Source organism: Nansenia antarctica, assembly GCF_963989245.1.
Source record: "Nansenia antarctica genome assembly, chromosome: 17".
Taxonomy (NCBI): Eukaryota; Metazoa; Chordata; class Actinopteri; order Argentiniformes; family Microstomatidae; genus Nansenia; species Nansenia antarctica.
Window position 1 is genome coordinate 10,805,955 of NC_137687.1, and position 20,030 is coordinate 10,825,984.

Here is a 20,030-nt window from a genome sequence, read left to right on the forward strand (position 1 = left end):
AGGTTTTTTCTCCCTTACTTGCTTGCGTGTTCTGTCATCTTGTAGTTTTAAAGGTCCATCTTAGTTGTTGCTTTAACTTCTCTGCTCACTGTGAAGCGCATTGGGTCACATTTTGTGAGAAATGCTCTATACAAAAACTTGTTTTGATTTGATTTGATTGCACAGCAGTGACATAACCCAAACAATAGGTTGGATGATACGGACACATTGAATTGCCATTGCAGTACATTCTTTCCTATGATTTTCTTGCCTCACCTTTTTTCAACTGCTGATTATATAATATTTTATATAATATTTTTTCCTTAGATGTTGAATGAACTTGAATGAACCATTTGCAATGAAAACATTCTAGACTTTAAAAGAGCTATAGCCTACATGACATTCTCACTGTGCTTCACCCTAGGCTAATGGCCTTGAAAGATCTGCAGGGTTTGTTGTGGTGCGATAGTGATTAAAAGCCATTAAGGGGATTAAGGGTGTCCAAAGCAAATATTTATTATTACCTGTTCACTGTTCACATGTCAGGATCTTATCTCAATGGTCTGGATAGTTAGTTAGTTAATCTCCCTGGATGCACAGTGTACAGGTTTACAGATTTACAAATATGAAATGATTGTCGAGAAATGTGTGCTCAAGCTCATTTCTGAAATGAGCACACAATAAAATCCTAGGATTTATTTCCGTTGTGATCCTCTGGAGTTGTATGTGTGTGCTTGTGTGTGTGTGCTTGTGCATGTGGGGGGAGGGGGGGGGGGTGTTGAGGGTAGGGTAGGGAGTTGGAGAGTAGGATGGGGGGAGGAGGGGCAGGATGGCAGGTCATGCAGGGTTTACAGGCGCATCTATACAGTAATAATAATAATAATAATAATAGCTTGGATTTATATAGCGCCTTTCACAAACCCAAGGACGCTTAACAGATTTCATAGACAGACGGTCAGACAGACAGAACAGAAATACAAAGCAAAGAAACAAAGAACAACGAGAGTGAAAAAACAAGACTAGAGGCCAAAGGCCTTAGAGAACAGGTGGTTTTTGAGAGCTGATTTAAAAGTGTCCAGGGTAGGGGCGTTGCGGATCGCTGTGAGGAGAGAGTTCCAGAGGGTGGGAGCTGCCACACTGAAAGCTCTGCCCCCGAAGGTCCGTAGGTTGGTGCGGGGGGTGGAGAGCAGACCCATGTCTGAGGACTGCAGACATAATCATTCTAGTATCAATATTATACAATAAAATAACAAAAAACTACAAAAAAAAGTTTTGGGAGCAAATTAAACTAAACTAATAACATCATACGAGGTCCCTACTGTATTCTGGATAGCCAATGTTGTGATGGAAGCCAGCTACTGCAGTACCAACAGCGAGTGTAAACAAACAGCTCTAATTGCAATTTCGACTCGTGACCACAGGGAAGACATAATATGTGCCGCGACTGTTGGAGTTTTATATCATTTTATAGTGAGAAATTGAATTCTCTCTACAGTTTGGCGAATCTAGCACTCAAGGAAGGCCCATTTCCTTCCTGTAATGGAATGGGCCGAGATCTGTGGCGCAGTGAATAATTCTGACTATGGACAGGGCCCATAACGTGTGCAATCACAGATTTGTATAATATGATTGGTTCCCAAGAATAGTGACCTCATGACCAAGGACAGCTCTTGGGGGCTTTTTGCTTTTTGTCTGCTACTTTCTCTCTGCGCTCATGTGACTTTGCTTAATAAAAGGCCTCTTTGGAGACAATTGATTTAAGCTCTTTGTGCTTCATACGTTTTACTCAATCTATTAAGAATCAATTAAATCCACAACACTACTTTAATTGAATATAGATATTTTAGTCTTTTAGTATTAACCATGGTATTGGTTAGACAATTGGTATCTCTCCTCCACTCTGACCGATGCTTTGAAAAGCAACTCTCGTGGCCTGCGGTGGTCCAGTGGTCTAGCACCGCGGTCTACAGTGCACATATGCCCATGTCGGCATGGGTTCGAATCTGACCCATGCCCTGCTGACATGCCCTCTCTCCCTTCTTCTCCTTACTTTCCTGTCTGTCTTCACTATGCCTGTCCAATAAAATGAAAAATATGAGTGCCCCACTCAGAAAAAAATAACTTAAAAAATGAAATGAAAAGCAACTCTGGACTGAGGTAAAAAAAACGAAATGGAAAAGTGACAGTTGCAGACTGCATCTTCCCACAACTACACCGTTGGTGTTTTTTTGAGGGTACGGACGGTAGGTGGAGGTTTTTGGTTGTCATCTTGTTGTCAAGCCGATGTGATTACCCCCCAGTCGCTGGTTTGAATCCTTGAGAAACTCAATTATCATGTAGATGCAGTACAGAGCCACAACACAAAGGCCTCTGACCTTCAGTATGACAGTGACACATTGCTGTGAGTGGGATGTCAGTAAAGCCTTCTCTCTCTCTTTCCCGGTCTAAAGCCTCTGTCACTGTGCTGAAGTGTGCATCGCCAACCCCTCTGTTTGGGTTTTTTACCTCAGCCTTCAGACTTGTATCTATAGAACAACAAAGTGCACACCGGCTGTGACAGCAAGCAGGATAATGGAGTAGGGAAAGATCGGTACTTGATTGCAGCAGTTGGAGGTTGTGCTGTATAGTGAATTGGACCGCCCTTCATGGGGTTGCTGAAAGGAGAACAGAAGAGTGTTTCTCTTGTGTTGTGTGAAGAAAAGAACAGTTGAGAGCTCTGGTGATGTTCTGCTTCGTGGCGAACTGTGGGGTGAGGTGCTTCCACATGCTAGTTTGCTGAGTTGGGAAATGGCTACGGAGGCTAAAAGAGGCCAAGAAAAGGTCCCAACTGAAATACTCTCATTTTAACATTTCAGTAAGAGTGTCACACACACATGCCCGAAGAAGGTCTATGACCGAAAGCTCACAGTAAACGACGTTTTTTTTTTGCACAGTGTTTGAGTGTGCGGATGCTGTTATTTTGCACTCTATTGATACTCTTCAGTTCCAGCACCTCAGCAAAGTCTGATCACGGATGAGCGGTGGTATTTTCACTATTTTCAGTAAGAGGGTCACAAACATCAAGCTTCAAGCATATAAACCAGACTTATGTGTCAAACCTAACACCACATCTTCATCCTACTATACTCTGTTGCGTGCGTCGACTTCCTGCGAGCTACAGATACTATGACCCGTCAGATGGCACAGCCAGACCGTGGAGGGAGCTACGTGGTACGGAAGACGGACTGATTAGGATACAAACAGATTATAGTGGGAGGGAGAGATCTGTTATTTTGCCGATTCGCCGCTCATGTGTGTCGTGGGCAATTAGGAGCTAGTGTTAGATGCTAGAGTAACATGCTCCCTGCTGCCTGCTAACCAGTCCTGCCCAGGGGAACAAGGGGTTTGCAGCCCTTTCAAAAAAAGGTCTGGGAGGGGCAGAGGGGCTCTTTGCCAGCAAGCCTACCCCTCAGGACCCACATCACACGGTCATACCACGGTCATTCATCATGAATACAAAATGCTCAAATCCTTCTCATGCACAGAATGTAGCATGTCTCTCTCTACACACATGAATAATGTGAATAGTATAGTGTGTAGTGTATAGTGCGTGTGCACATCTGTGATAAATATGGTGAATTAACATCCTTTTAAAGGAAAATGTATCTTTTAAAATAAGTCATTTGTCAAATTCTGTTCTGGTTTACAGTTTTTTTTGGTGATTCTGTGTCATTTTTTTTTTAAGTGCCTTTCTTTTAAAAATTGGTTCATAAAAATATGTGCATATATGTATGTAGGTAAAATAACATGCTAGAGGTGTTAGGTGATAGTTATGACATGATACACATTACAGAAAATTCTCAATGGACCTATCTCTAAGCCACGGCCCCTTTGAAAACTCGGACAAACAAACAACGCTTCACTGACAGTGACTGACTGACCGACCGTGACTGAATGACATTCAATGACTTACAACGAGTTGGCAAATTTCTGATTTCTGATTTACCACGGCAAGTAATAGACATGTTTTTTTAAAGATGACAAGAATATTTCGTCTAGAAGCTTTTCACCATCAGATATTAGCGAGTTGTTCGTCCGAGTTTTCTGCCTGTCGTGACTTTTGCTGTGATATGATTGGACAATTTCTATTTTGGGGCGTGGCTAATTTACAAGCCGGCCAACTAGTGGTCGTTGTGTGTAAATAGCGGCTTGAGCATTGTAAAGACTATGGTCATTTGACCCCTGAGGCGGCTGTTCTAGTGTTCAGTCTTTTCTGACCATCCACAGCTTTAGCCTGGTTGGAGGGTTTAGAAAAAGACGTCAGTATGCCATCCAGTATCAACTGGAACTCAGTGTCTCTATTCAAACCACTGTTCTTCTTTAAACCTGTTGAAACTGGATCTCTTTGCTGCACATTTGCAGCAAAACAATCCCATTTTTCCACGTCTGTTGTTAGGTTTGCAATCACATGGTTCTCTGTGTTGCTCCCCAGATATATGTTAAAATCATTAGGATTGCGGAATTGTAATTGCAATACCCTTAGGCTTATGCGATTGAATGAATAATTTACATAGGTGGGGGGGGGGGGGGGGGATCAGAAAAGCCTTAATTAATGTATTGAAGGAAATGTACAGCACAGCTTGACACACAATAGTAATGTTCTGGCTCTCATCCAGTGACTTAGAGAGACATGCCTCTGTGTAACATAATGTGCGTAGGCAATGCAATCATAGAAGTGGTTGATATTTTTCTCACAGCTGAGATGAGGGATGGATGGGTGTCTCTTCACACATTAATCTTACCTATAAATTGGAAACGTGTTTGAGGATTGATACGGTGTTAGTGGACCTTGTTCTGAAGCGATTGCCTCATTGTAATGTAAATATCTACACAGCCGCTGCTTGCCCACACTCTTAGTCAATGTCACAGGCGTGCCAGGGTTTTCTACTATGCTTCACAGCTGGAGCTAGAGTTAAAGGAGGACCTAGTCTGTGGTGAGCAACAATCATTTATCTTTGTGTGTTCTCACCCTCCCTCCCTCCCTCCCTCCCTCCCTCCCTCTGTGAGGTGAAGTACAGTATGTATATGAAACTGTGGACTGGTACTGTTCCAACCACAGCATGTTGCTGGCTCTCTCACAGGAAGGCTCAATTCATCTAGGTGCTCAACTAGTACAAACAAAGTAGTCAGCCAGCCAGCCAGCGCAGTGCTGCTGTGAAGCACCCCTACTTCAGAAAGGAAGGAAAGGAGGGGGCTAAAAAAAAGGGAACGCGTCAAAATTCAAAACTCAACGGAGGCGTGGATGATCGACTCCCACTCCACATCCCACTCAGCAAGCGCACCCAGCCCACACAAAGCCTGGGCAGATAAAAGGGAGGCTCGGACCAGAGGCTTGGCTGTAGTCGTAGCTCAGCTCTCCTCCTAGCCAGCGTCTGCAGAACTCAAGAGAGGAGAGACTTCTGGATCACTGAGCAAGAAAGAGGAAGTGGCAACAATGGGTGCTTTGATGGTCATCTTCTCTGTCCAGCCCAAAGCAAGGTGTAAGAGGACAGGTAGGCCAAGGGGGGAGGGGAGGGGAGGGGAGGGGGTTTGCCCTCAAAACTACAATGCCCAAAACGACTCATTCAACCTACTTATTCAATCTCGCCTTTTTCAATGTCCATCTTAGTTGTTGCTTTTATCTTCTTTGCTCTTTGTGAAGCGTGTCGGGTCACATTTTGTGAGGCAATGCGCTATACAAATAACATTTGATTTGATTTGATACTAATGACTAAAATGAAAAAATATGAAAGTTGTGTTTTGTTTTTAAGTTCAAGAGATGTGTTTAGCGTCCGTAGTTGTTTTTGTGTGCGTTGGATTGCTCAAGCCTACAGTAGATTGTCTCTGCAGCATGTTATCTAGATGCAACCTGTTTATGATAGGCTATTTGTATACCTCAGTCCTCACCTAAAAACATGGCCATTACACACGAGCCTCTAGTTTTTAGTCCACACAGAGTTTAGTTAAGCTTTACCCTCTGTATTTTATGAATAATAATTCATTTACTATGTCAGCAAATAGCATGTATGTCCACACATAATGGCAATCAACATCACAGTCATTGCCATGTCACTTAAATGTCTTTGAGTGTCTAGAAAAGCGCTATATAAGTCTAATGTATTATCATTATTATTATTATTATTATTATTATTATTATTATTAAATAACAGATTACGGTCTGTATTGGAGTACTTTCAAATATACTGTATATGTGTGGTCAGTTGAGGGGGCGATAACTGTCACAGTTTATATTTAGTCGTTTGGTTGCTGTGAGAGACACAGGATGGATCACTCCTGCCAGAAGTCATATTTCACTTAAAGTATTGTGAAGCGCTTTGAAAGCAAAATGAATGGGGGAGTCTGGTTAACTCTCTCAGGTGATAGATCACAGCGCTGACATTTTGGTGCACTGTAAGCATATTTCACAGAAACCCAGATAGGTTACATGAAGGCAAACACTAGGCTACCTAGTGCTACTAGGTATTGCCTAATTTGAAATGAAAATGTGTGGTAATGTTTTGTACATTTTTCTATTTCGTTCTACTGGACTGACTCCAGTATCTGATTTCAGTGCACCACTTGGATACCACTTGAGGCACAAACATGTACATTTTCAAGCCTGCAAACTGTGACACTTTAAAATAATGTGAAAAAATACTTTTGTGCAATATGACAACCCTAGTTGACTATCTGTGCAGTATAGTTCAGTGGATTGTGTACATAGCCTTTATTGATGTAAACCAGCTCCTAACCTTCTTGTGATTTTATGCTTTTATGCTTTTTCTAAAATGTGTTTTTTTCCCCTTTCCTAACACCAGGGGAGCCACCCCTCCTAAATTTCGTTGTTTGGTACCTGTACTGTAGCAATGACAAATAAAGTCCATTCCATTCCATTCCATTCCATTCCATTCCAAAGGGGGACAGTAGTTGGATTGAGGGGGGTTATGGGTAGGGATCGGGGTGGTCATCTTTTGGGTAGTGGGAAGTGGGGTTCACATTGGCCGTGGGGGGAAATGCCTGAAATGTCATGAGCACTTCAGCTGTTTTGTAAATATTCATAGCATTACATTGTTTTATACTTAATAATATTATTTTCATTTCATATACTTTTTCTGAATCTGTCTATCCAACTCTGACTTGGCCTCAGTTGTAAGAGTTCTGTGCTTGCTTGATGTGTGTGTGCTCGAGTCTGGCCGGCAGACAATATTCTCGTCAAGCAATCATAGAGAGATCGAAGAAACAACCCTTTGATCTGCTTTGGTGATTCACATAACCTGATTTCCAGATTTTTTTGTAGACTTGTATGAGACAAAATATACCTGGTATTCCCTTTGCAGTCATTAACAAAAGCAAATCTATTTGATTATTCTCTGCAGAACAATACAACACGGTTTGTAACACAACTTTTTGGAGGTACGTGACCAGAATGTCCATAAGCACTGTTTTACTAAAATATTCGGGTTTCAAACAAAGTGAGCTGTGTGCTTTTGTATCCGTTGCCATTGTGCAAGTATAGTGTATTCGAGTGTGTGCTTACGTTTGTGAGTGTTCATGTGAGTGTTCTTGTGAGTATGCATGAGAGAAGTTCTGAGAGTTCGGATAGGAAAAGCCCATAGGACAATCGAGGATACAATGATGAATCGGGACCAAGTCCCCAGTAAACACACTGGGCTGAAAGACCCGAGTGCCACTCCACTACCCACTCTAATGCCTACCATTAATTAACCAATGCATCTGTCTCAGCTACTGGCCCTACCCCACTGTACCCTAAAACTCTCTAATCCACCCAGACTCACTTTAGAAGTGATGAAGTGTTTCAAGGTTAAAGAGATACGGCAGCGTAGTTATGGTGGGGCTGTATGTCAACATCTCTGTTAGCTACTGTTGTTTGTGAGCGGGTGTGTTTTGCGTAGGAGTAGAGTAGCACTCAATGCATTACTGTACCTTTCAACAAAAGAAACAGCGAAAACATCAATGACTCAACCTCCCATTAGGTCATCTGGAAAAATGATTGCACTGCCATTGTCTAATTCCCACCCCCCTTCAGCTGTCTTTTACTTTTGTGTTTTTCATCTTTTTCAAGAACCCACTTAGATCACCGAACAACAATGACTCAACCTTCCGCCGTGGTTGAGTGCTTTGCAGTTGCGAGGTTGATAATTGATTGTGATTCTCTCTCCTGTTAGACGGGGGTGGGTTCTGAGCAGGTTGTTCCGCTGGCACCGGCTTCAGCCCCAGTGCCGTCTGGTGTTTACAGAACAAAAAGGGGGCGAGGGCCGACCGACAGGGAGAGCAGCTGTCACTCTACCCAGGGTACCCCTGCCGCCAACAGTCACCCTCCCACTATGGGTAATGCGTTCAGACTGTATGCAGTTTCAATGAGATTACCGAGCTCTAAGTGTATTCATGTTGAACGTTCATTAGCTTAGCTTCCTCAATCCTCTCTGGGATGGACTACTAAGTCAATCCATCACATCCAATTTCTTTTATCATTGTTAATATTGCCATTGGTATTCATAGCCACACTCTTGAATTGTGAATATTACATACTCACTTAATTAGCCTTTTATAGGGACTTGCTTCTTTGCATTCTAGAGCTTTACTAATTCACAAAACGAACCACAGTCCACGTTGAAATAGCAAACCCGCCCACACACATCAACAGACAATTCGACAGAGACATGGACATTGTGAAGCCATCAATCTATTAAAAGAGAGAGATTACTCTACTCCCATACTTGATTTAATTGAAAATACACAGGCTACTATATTGTAGATGAAGTTATGAAACCACTTAAGAGATAAACCACTCTTATCTCTTCTTATTGCTAAGAACTGCATGACATCCTCATACTTATTTTTCAGTACGTTAGTTACAGTGTGTTGACTTGACGTTGACGGTTATCAAAAATTTGCATTTAAATTGCAACAGCGGGGTCACAGAGGTTGGCTGTCGAGGGTACTTATGCGGCAAGTTCGTTTTCATTTCCGACGTCGCGGTGTACCTCTCGGCGTGATAGTTTACTTTCTGGAATCAATCACTTCTCTCCTTAGGGCATAGTGACCAATATTAAGAGGGCTTACTTAGACTGGGATTAATGACCAGCATCCCTCTTAGGGAGGCACTGCAGGTGCACGAGGAAGTGGGCTTATTGAATGGACACACACACACACACACACATGCAGAACGCATACACACACACAACGCGTACACACCCTGAACACATAAACACAAACACACAGAACGCATACACACACAGACACACACACACACACACACACACACATACATAGACACACACAGACACACACACTCACATACACAGACACACACACACACACAGAACGCATACACACACACACGCACACACACACACAGAACGCATACATACACACACACACACACACACACACACACACACAGAACGCATACATACACACACACACACACACACACACACACACACACAGAGAATGCATACATACACACACACACACACACACATACACAGAACACATACACACTCACAGACACACACACACACACACACACACACACACATACACACACAGAGCAGCAGTAGTTTATGCTGGCCCCAAGGTGAAGACCTAAATCACAGATTTCTTTTAAAACAGAAAGTTGGAACTCCACAGGACGCTGCAGGTCTATGTCCATGACATACTATATACCATTTCCTTGTTAGCCCTGTTTGAAATACTATATACCATTTCCTTGTTAGCCCTGTTTGAAATACTATATACCATTTCCTTGTTAGCCCTGTTTGAGTAGCTATTTCGAGGCGTCATTGTGATAATAATGTGTCGTAAAAAGGCTCTTCATCAGAGACCTAACTAAGCCTATACAATTCAACAGTTCTTGCCCACCCACTTGTCATTTTAGATTCATTTTGCTGTTTGTCTATCCCTGTTTTTTCTACCAATGTCCATATGATGGCAGCAAAATCCCACAAACATGCTATGTTTGTTGTTAATGGAAACCTAAGTGACTGCTGACTGTTGTGTTGAAGAAGTAATTAGCCGTTGTTTTAGCTATTCACAAACATCTGACAAGGACCACTGGATTTGAAAAGGCAATGGCGATACATAAAACAGCATGTTAATTCATTTCTATTCATATTCGGAAACGGAATCATTGTAATTGATATGCAGTTGAGGAATTTTAGATCCAATGTTCCATTGTACATTCATTCATTAATTGAACCCAATTATTGAGCTCTGTGGAAGGCAGATTCTCTAGGTGCCAGTTAATCTCGTTCCAAGACACTTCTGCCCAATATGCTCGGAGGGTCTAGACTAGAGCACCAACACATCAATCTAGTGTTTTCTAGTGGGTATACTGTGATTTTTCCCTCCCAGCCTCATATCGTTCATTTCGGAACGCCATAAAAATACATCTGTGCTCCCTGTCTAACGTTATATATATATCTAACATTATATGTTATAAGGCTGATCTGTGCATGATAGTGCTGCATTTTGACAAATTTAATGTCGCATTTCCCCCCGTTGATGGTATATGACGCTATAGTCAGTCCCAATGGTCCAAAAGTCAAGTGCTTCGTAACACAGATAGGGTGAATCTTATAAATGAAAGTGTGAAAGTTCTGTCACAAAACGCCATTACATATCCTTGCACATTTTTAAGTGGGTATACGGAAATCCTTGGCCTTTCCTAGTGGGTATACAGCGTAGTCCTGCGTATCACATAGACTACACCACTGGTTTACCCTATACAAATTGCATGATTTCAGTCGTTTTCCAGTCTTATATGTGCTGTGTGCAATAGTCTGTGGACGAGATCAGGGCCGTGTTGCGGCACAATGTTTTTCTCGCTGCGTAAGTCAGTCACACAGTTAAAACTGGAACAGCCAAATTACCCCCTCTTTACAATGGGAAGCTGCTATTTACACACAACGACCACTAGTAAATTAGCCTGCTTCCTACACAGAAAAACTGCTAAATAGCTTTATACTAGTTTATCCTGATGTGATTTTAAAAATGTAAGGATAGAGGGTGGTAGAACGCACATATCTAGGAAAAGTCATGAAAGGAGGGTCCTGAAATTTGATCGGTGCAAAGATAGAACATTTTTCTTTACTCACAAAAGACTACTTAAATGACCCCTCATGGCTGTTCTAGTGTTAAGCATCCTACGTGTTGATCCTGTTGCATACAACATAAGGGGTTGGATAACTAAGTATTTGTGTGTTTGAATTCCCCGTCTGTGTGTCTAAGTGTCATGTTCTTTGTACAGGATAAAGCCTTACAGGATGAATTAGCTTTTTAAGTCACTGTACCCCAATCCATTACTCTAAGTTACCCAGAGCAAAATCAATACATCTGCAATTAACCCTATTGCTTTACAAGCTGCAGGCCAGTGGGGGCTTTCTTGTGTAATTTCAACAACAAATAGAAGACATTAATTTGTTTTTATGCCTCGCAGGGCCTCAGTGCTTGCAGGAGCATTTTGGTCGAGACTTTAGAATTCAATGTTAACTCGATTTGTATACACTCAAAGGAAGCAATCTGTCCTATATGCTACGATGTGTTTTTGTTGTTGTGAGAACGTGTCAAGAGTACTTGTTATAGGAACTTATCAGGTTAATGTGTTGGGATATTTGCACAGGCATATGAGACCGAGAGACCATTTCAGCTTCCAAAGAGTTGTTATTCTATTCGAGGCGTCAGGGATTTGTGTAGCTGGTTGGGTGTGACAGCCAGCACCTTCATTGTCTTTTATGTTGGTATTCAATCAAACCTTCAAAAGATACTGGGCATAGATTTCGGATGAGTGCTCACAGAGTATCAAGAACAAAGGGTGCTTAAGCAGGTGCTTGATGACATCTTAAATTAATGTACTGAGAACTTTGTTTGTCAGTGTTCTAACATATCCTGTTTTGCTAACACTAGAACAGCCATGGGTGTGGTCCAGGGGCGGATTTAGGATCGCAGGAGATCCGGGGCTTAGCCCAGAGGGAGAATATAATGTGCGCGCAGAGCGCGCCGGAAAATTTTGCCTTCAACCTTCAACTTACCACCACCTTAAAGCGGACAAAAGGCACTGGAGAACACATATACATTCACACCCTTTAATGAAGCAAACTAATTGTGGTGGTTCTGGGCACAGAGGGAGGTCAGCACACGTAGCTCCCCCTGTCAGTCACCATCATTTATATTTGTATAGAATTACATAATTGATGGGCTGAGGCTAGTTATGTTACAGTATGTATATCAGGGCAGACTCTGTGCTCACCACTTATATTGTATTGATTGTCTTGTCCTGTGTTATATGACGATATATTACATGTATTGTTGGCCTGTGTATAGTACTGTGAAATCAAATCCCCCCTGGGACATTAAACAAACTTAGTTAGTTAGCGTTACATCTTAGGATAGATTTGAGTCATGTTCTGTATACATACATACTACCATAAGGGCATACTTAATGTGGTTACTCCATGTTTACTAGCTGTAACATTAACGTTACATCATTCTTTTTCACTTGTTACTCAGTCAACCAGAGTGCAGATATCAAAGACTATCAGCCTGTTATTCACTTTATTTGTATAAGTATTATCCTTTGTTTGATTTCTTACCATGTACCGTAACAGTACCTTGCTATGTTTCATTTTCATTATAACATAACGTTATGTTATGATAGCCAGCTAGCATTAGCAAACCGGAAAAGTAGTGTCAGTGAGTCAGTCACCTTTCTAATAAGATTCACAAACCTGAAACATCATCTATGTCATCACTGCTGGTGATGTTATTGTTGTCAGCTGCTGATACTGCTGCTGCAACAGTTCTTGGCGCTTGTTTTGTTGAAAACAACTTTGGGATATCCATCCTTACAATTTTGCAAGTCAGGCACTGAATGAGATCACTTCTTCTTCAGGGCAGGGCAGGCTACGCAGTACGCAGGCTAATGTCGCGCAGCTGCTGCCTCTCTGTTGGACTCCGGTACTGCACGTTACTCACGAGAGTTTTTTTTTTTTTTTTTTTTTTTAATTAAGTAAAACATTCGGGGCTTTTCAGAAAACATCCGGGGCTTGAGCCCAAGTAGCCACCCCCTAGCGCCGCCCCTGGTGTGGTCATTTGACCCTGTGAGTATTTTTTAAAATATATCTTTGCACTCGATCACATTTCAGGACCCTCCTTTCATGAATTTTCCTAGATATGTGCGTTCTACCACCCAGTATCCTTACGTTTTCAAAATCACAAGCTAGTATGAAGCTATTTTGCTGTTTTCAGGGGTCAAAATGGCTGTTCTAGACTAGTGTTAAACCTACTGGGCCCCTATTCTCTGTCACCCCCCACATCTACCACATCTACCTAACCCAGTCTGTCCTGTCATGTCCAGTGATCACCCCAGCCAGCCACACACAAAACCTGCCATCGGGGCCTGGGATCTATATTTAGAGCGAGCTCAGGTGCCATAAATAAAGACAGGTAACAGATAGTGACCTAAAATGAGCTGGCCTAAAGTGTGCACTGCACAGAAGGTGTTGCCATGGTAAATATAGCAACCTTTGTTTTTCAAATCCCCCTTGAGCAAGATGAGGTGAAAGGGGAGTAGGAAGGGTGCCGTGTATGACAGTTATAATTAAGTGTTATGAAACGAGAAGCCGTGGTATATCGTGGATATCCATGCAAACTTACCAATAGAGACAATGGACCGGATCTATCCGTTGTATAATAATGTCATTATTGTCACCTTTGTTTTGATTAGTCTGCATTGCAGTCCATAGCGAATGTTTCTCTGTTTTTGTGTTTTCCCCTTGAAAGGTTTCAATATTATATATACATTTTACATTACATTTTTGGCATTTAGCAGACACCTTATTCCAAAGCGACTTACAGAAAATACATTTGGCTAAGTAAGTGAATCATCTATCCACCAGTCGTAGCAGGAAAAAGTAATCTATGCTCAGGCCCGGGGCCATTGGCAGTCGTCGTACTACTAGAGTAACATAATAATTGCTGAATAACTGAACACTGCACAAATCATTTAGAAAGAAATACATCTGCAGCTATACAGCTGCTCTTGAATGAATTGGTGTCATCTGCAATGTATATAACTGTGTTACTGTAGCAACTAGCAACAAGTGTATGCAGCATCCAGCCACACCTGAGCAGGGGGAGATGGTTGGGGGCGTGTCCTATTCATAGTAGATGGTTGGGGGTGTGTCCTATTCATAGTAGAGGGTTGGGGGCGTGTCCTATTCATAGTCGATGGTTGGGGGCGTGTCCTATTCATAGTAGATGGTTGGGGGCGTGTCCTATTCATAGTAGATGGTTGGGGGCGTGTCCTATTCATCGTAGATGGTTGGGGGCGTGTCCTATTCATAGTCGATGGTTGGGGGCGTGTCCTATTCATAGTAGATGGTTGGGGGCGTGTCCTATTCATAGTAGATGGTTGGGGGCGTGTCCTATTCATAGTAGATGGTTGGGGGCGTGTCCTATTCATAGTAGATGGTTGGGGGCGTGTCCTATTCATAGTAGATGGTTGGGGGTGTGTCCTATTCATATTAGATGGTTGGGGGCGTGTCCTATTCATAGTAGTAGCCTTCCAGACTGGAATGGGATTGGAGCCCCCAGGGTTCCAGACTTCCTGGATGTTGTGATCTTCCAGCACTGAGGGTGATTGATGTTCAGTCTCTTCAGTGCATTGGTGTGACACTGAGGGGGAAAGGCAACAATGTGCATAGTACCGTATTGACCCGAATATAAGACGATGCAACTTATTTCCGGGATAAAAAAAAGATCTTCTGTTCTCGTCAATACGGTAATTCAGACAGTCCCCAACTCTAGACGGCAACTTGTGGCACTCTCTTTCTTACAGTTCTTCTCACCCCTTGTTACCCCTGTGTCACTGTGTCACGACCCTCTCTCTCTCTCTCTCTCTCTCTCTCTCTCTCTCTCTCTCTCTCTCTCTCTCTCTCTCTCTCTCTCTCTCATGGTCCTCTCCTCTTCTCACACTCTGTGTTTTCTCTCTCTCTCTCTCTCTCGCCATCTAATTTGTCACCCTCCCCTTTTTCCCCCTCACCTACCCCCTCCTTCTACTAACTCTCTCACATCCCTCTCCCTCCTTCTCTCTCTCTCTCTCTCTCTCTCTCTCTCTCTCTCTCTCTCTCTCGTGTCAGCCAGAGATGTTGTCTCTAAGTGTTAAATGGCCTGTGTGCTCTGTGTCTGTGGCCATGGGCAACCCATGTCCAGGCTGACACTATCACCATGAACTTCGAGGGTCTGGAGATGATCGCTGTGCTGGTGGTGGTGGCGCTCTTTGTCAAGGTTCTGGAACAGTTTGGACTTTTAGAAGCCAATTACGACGGTAAGAAAAGGGCAACTCTTCATCTTTTCTTTGAGCTGTCGAGGTTGTTTCCGAGTAACTTCTAGAGACAAGGATTATTGTTTGTTTTTTTATCGACTCAGAGCTCGTTGAATGTCACCCCATGTGTGAGGTCTCATTATTAATGGGATTTATTCAATTCAAATCTATGTTTCAGAATTGTCTTTTGCTCCTCGTCTCCAACCTGATTGAGCTTATGAAGTCTCTTTCCGTGGTTGCATACAGAACAACATTAATGTCACTCTGAAGTGCTATGATGTTTGACTTGTGTGATGATTTCAGTTATACTTATTTTATGTAGGCATCTCGGGAAACACACAATCAACAGGTCAGGGATTCCTGTAAGCGCGTTCCAAACCGTTGTTGCCTTCCTTGATGATTTCCTTTGCCATGGATGGTGCTCTCTAAGCTCTCGCTCTCATTACGACCTTGCTTTGTCAGTTATTGTAAGTCCTGCTTCACTTACATACTCCCATATCCGGTACAAAGTAAGAGTGTCAAAAAAGAGAGAAAAAGACTACTGTATGACCCCGTCTCACCACTCAGAGAAGAGCTCTTATCTGCCAAAAATAAATGAGAAAAAGTTCAAACATTCAGAGTGAATATGCAATGTGGTTTGCGTTTTCCATATCTACTTTTGCAAAAAGAAGGATACGCTGACTTAATTATTGAACCAAATCTACTGTAGTTACCGTCAACCAGTTTGCTATAACTGTTCCTACAACTGTTGGCTTTTGCTGATTGGTCATTCAACAATATAATCATGTATTATTCATTAATGGAAATGTAGTTATAATGTAGTTGTAATGTAGTTATTGTTCCTTATTGTTTTAGTTACAGAAGTTTGCATGCTGGCTGTCTGCGTTCTCATTGTCATTCATGGCCTTTATTTCAGGCAGATGTTAGTGATGCTGTCCTCTTGAGGAATATCTTTCCCTAACACCCTCTTTGTTGATTGATTGATTGATTGAGTTTTAATTCAGTTTTAATTGAATTTGATTGGATGTGAAAATGACTATGGGGGAGGGCTAACACAATGACCCAAATGAGAGGCAGACGGCTTTTTACTGAGTGTAATCTCATTGTAGCAGGAAATTAACTTTCCACAAGAACATGGGACTGAAACAACACTGAATATCAGGCCAGTAATAGTATAGGCCCTATTGGTCTGTTATGATACTTTATACACTCCCATGAACAGCCGTGCCTTTTTTACCTACTATAAGAGCCGCCTCAGGGGTCAAATGACTAATGCCTCTTTAGAATCCCGAGCTGCTATTTACACACAACGACCACTAGTTGGCCGTCTTGTAAATTAGCCCTGCCTCCTACACAGAAAAACTGCAAAATAGCTTTATACTAGCTTATCCTGGTGTGATTTTGAAGATGTAAGGATACTGGGTGGTAGAACGCACATATCTAGGAAAAGTCATGAAAGGAGGGTCCTGAAATTGTATTGAGTCAAAAATATATTTTTTTTCTTTACTCACAAATGACCCCTCATGGCTGACTAAGTGTTAACATGCACACATTGTCAAAAGATGGGCGCCAAGTGGGCCCCTGTGCATATAGATTATACTAATTATACGCATCTTGCAGGGCCCAAACAATAATACATTCCCTTTTGTTAAGCCTGTGTGAGTGAGGTAAGTCTATGTTCCATCAACGTTGACTAGGGCCATTGTCCAGGTGTTAAGAGTAGTGTTAACAACGACTGCACGGTCTCCTACTGTAGGGTGAAGTCTGTAGGGTGGGATTTCCACAAAGCACTACGGTACTAAAGGGTAGCAACGCAACTACATGGTAGGTCAGGCAGTATGTAGGTAGTGGTTACGGGTTATTAGGGTTTGGGTGAGCTTAGTAATTAAAGGGGTAGTCTAAACCCTGATTAGCGAACATTAACATTAGCAGCACAAATGACCAAACACACGTCAAGTCTTGGTTATATGAATGAATGAATGAATGAATGAATGAATGAATGAATGGTCTTTATTGTCATTGCTATAGTACAGGTACCAAACAACGACATTTAGGAGGGGTGGCTCCCCTGGTTTTTAAAAACTTTAAAAAAAACACAAGAAGGGAAGGAGCTGGTTTACATAAATAAAGGCTATGTACACTATCCACTATACTATACTGTACAGATAGACGACTAGGGTTGTCATATTGCACATTCATTTAAAGTGTCGCAGTTTGCAGGCTTGAAATGTACATATTTGTGTCTCAGCACTACACCTGATTTTTTCAGTCCAGCAGCTGCCATATATATATATGCCTGCTCTCCAACCGCAACCTTCCACAAAGCAAGCCTACCTTCCTTTCGTAGGCCTCTGCCGGTTGCTATTTCCTGATATGCACATGCAAACATTCTTAGCAGGTAATTCTTTCTTTCTACTGTATACTGTAAGTGACTGGCCTGGCTACTGTGACTCCAGGCTGCCTTTTAGAAAACAAAGGTTGAATTTGAGCTATTTGAAGATTAGGGTTAGGAGCAGCTGGACTGTTGTTATCTTATCTTATCTTATTTTATCTTCTAAAACTGTGACTATAATATCAGATATATGTATTGTTACGTTCTTGTTCTTTAGGGATAAAGAAGTAACAAATTACTTTTTGGGGTGGATCCCCTGGACGAGGACTCATCTCTCCTGTTTAGATTTTAAAGAGACACACACAAACACACACAGACACAGACAACCAGAACAGACACTACTACAGACACAAACATATAGACAGACAACCAGGCTACTGATAGCCGTCACAGTATATATATATATAATATGAGCTGGAGTGTTGTGGCACCAAGACCACCTGTTATTTACATGCTGTAATAATCTGTTCAGACTGAGAAGCTGTTGGCCTTGTGTTCAATAGTGTGAAATAAGTAGCCACTTACAGTCCCAAGCCACGTATTCATGTTGCTTCAATCAAACCAGCAAGAAAGGGTCTTGTCAAAAAGATTGATTTAAATATTTTGCCCTGAAAAGAAATCATAAATAAGTGTGATACCGAGCCCTCTGATTGGCTCTAAAAGAAGGCTCTCCTTGCCTCTAGTTTACAGGAGAGGCTGTTGAACGAGGGATGTAGGACGCACAGTTGGTTTGATGAGTGAGAGAAAAAGAGAGAGACACTCTAATTGTTGGCAAATTGTTGAAACACTTTGTAAAGCATGTTTCTAGGCCAATAACAAACGTTGTCCTTATCTGACACTGAAATGCTGTATATAGTCTATCATTTTCCTCAGATGATGGATGTATCCTTTGATAATAAAAAAGGACACATTTAAAACATATAGGCAAATAATGATCATCATTATCATTTTAAAATACTAATTACTAATACTAATTCTAAAATAGCCTAGTGTCCTTTGAACTTGAGGACGGTACAGTGTATTTACCTGGTATATTAGGCTCCATACAGTATAACGCAGTTCTAATATATTTCCACCAGTTGTAAGTAAACTAGACATGGTTACGGCCAAGGGGAGATACACTGCACACACTGTCGACAGTATGTGGACGCCCCTTCTAATTAGTGGGTTCAGCGCCACACCCATTGCTAACAGGTGCATAAAAGCAAGCATGGGGTCACGCAATCTCCATAGACAAACACTGGCAGTAGAATGAGTCGTACTGAAGAGCTCAGTGACTTTCAACGTGGCGCTTTTCTTCTTCTTCTTCTTTTCTTTCTTCTTTTAGGACTCACTAGGACTACTTTAGTAGTCTACTACTTCTGCTTAAAGCTACATGTTATTTATATCCAGCCCTCACTGATGGGTCACAGAATTGTACACAGAATGTTGAGCCAGTGTATAGCTTATATGTAACACCGATTGTTTCGATTGTCTTCATGTATTTATGACGTAATTTGTAATCTCACGTAGGTGTGTCCTCACAGGTGTTACCTATTCAATCTAGCCTACCTGTCTATTTAATGGCTGACATGCACCATGTTGTTTGTAAGACTTGACAAAGGCTACGGCCGAAACCGTTGTCAATTAAAATACACTTTTGCATTTGTCAACTAGAGTGTGCGGCTTCTACTTCATTCTCTTAATGTCGACGTGACGCCGTCATAGGATGCCACCTTTCCAACAAGTCAGTTGGTAACATTTCTGCCCTGCTCGAGCTTCCAACATGACATTGAAATTGGGGTGCTTTTCCTCCCGCTGTGATACTCTCCTACTTTAGGGTTTAAAAATAGACAGGCGTCACAGTCACAGACAGCACATTTCTCCAACCGGTTTAGGCACACCGCCGCCGCCTCCTGTTCAGAGCAGTGACAGTGAGTGACTGCGGAGTGCAGAGTGCCGCCGTCGGAGATGTGACAGTTGATAAGAGCGGCCCCTGAAATGGCAGTTTGGAGATTACCCCCCCATGGAGGGTACGACTGTGGCTCGCTTTGGAGTGCCACTCACTTTGGAGCACAAGGCCTCTGAACAGAGCCACAAGTCGTAGCCGTAGTGGTTGAAAATGTTCCCCTATGAAATGGGACAACCCTTCAAGACCCGGATACCTGCCACACTGCAGTGCACCGCTAGTCCGGTCATCTGGTCCCCATATGGATATGGGAACTATGTTTGCAGGCCTATGCAGTGTGACTTGGTCACAGCATCTAAGTGGCACACATCCTGGGCCGGTCCTAGGCATTTAGGTGCCCTAGGCGA

At 42.3% G+C, this 20,030-nt stretch overlaps 1 protein-coding gene across 3 annotated transcripts in view; it reads left to right on the plus strand.

Annotated features, from left to right (window-relative positions):
- The window catches only part of kcnip4a (potassium voltage-gated channel interacting protein 4a), a gene marked incomplete at both ends in the record, with an annotated part of 155,122 nt that overhangs the window by 78,262 nt on the left and 56,830 nt on the right, over positions 1–20,030 (plus strand). The window contains one exon of one of the 3 annotated variants that reach the window (XM_080547235.1): positions 15,247–15,346. The exons of the other annotated variants lie outside the window; for them this stretch is intronic. Within the exon in view, the coding sequence (XP_080403361.1) occupies positions 15,247–15,346 (100 nt within the window). Of the gene's footprint in view, positions 1–15,246; positions 15,347–20,030 lie in introns of those variants that run through there. 3 annotated transcript variants of the gene reach the window in all.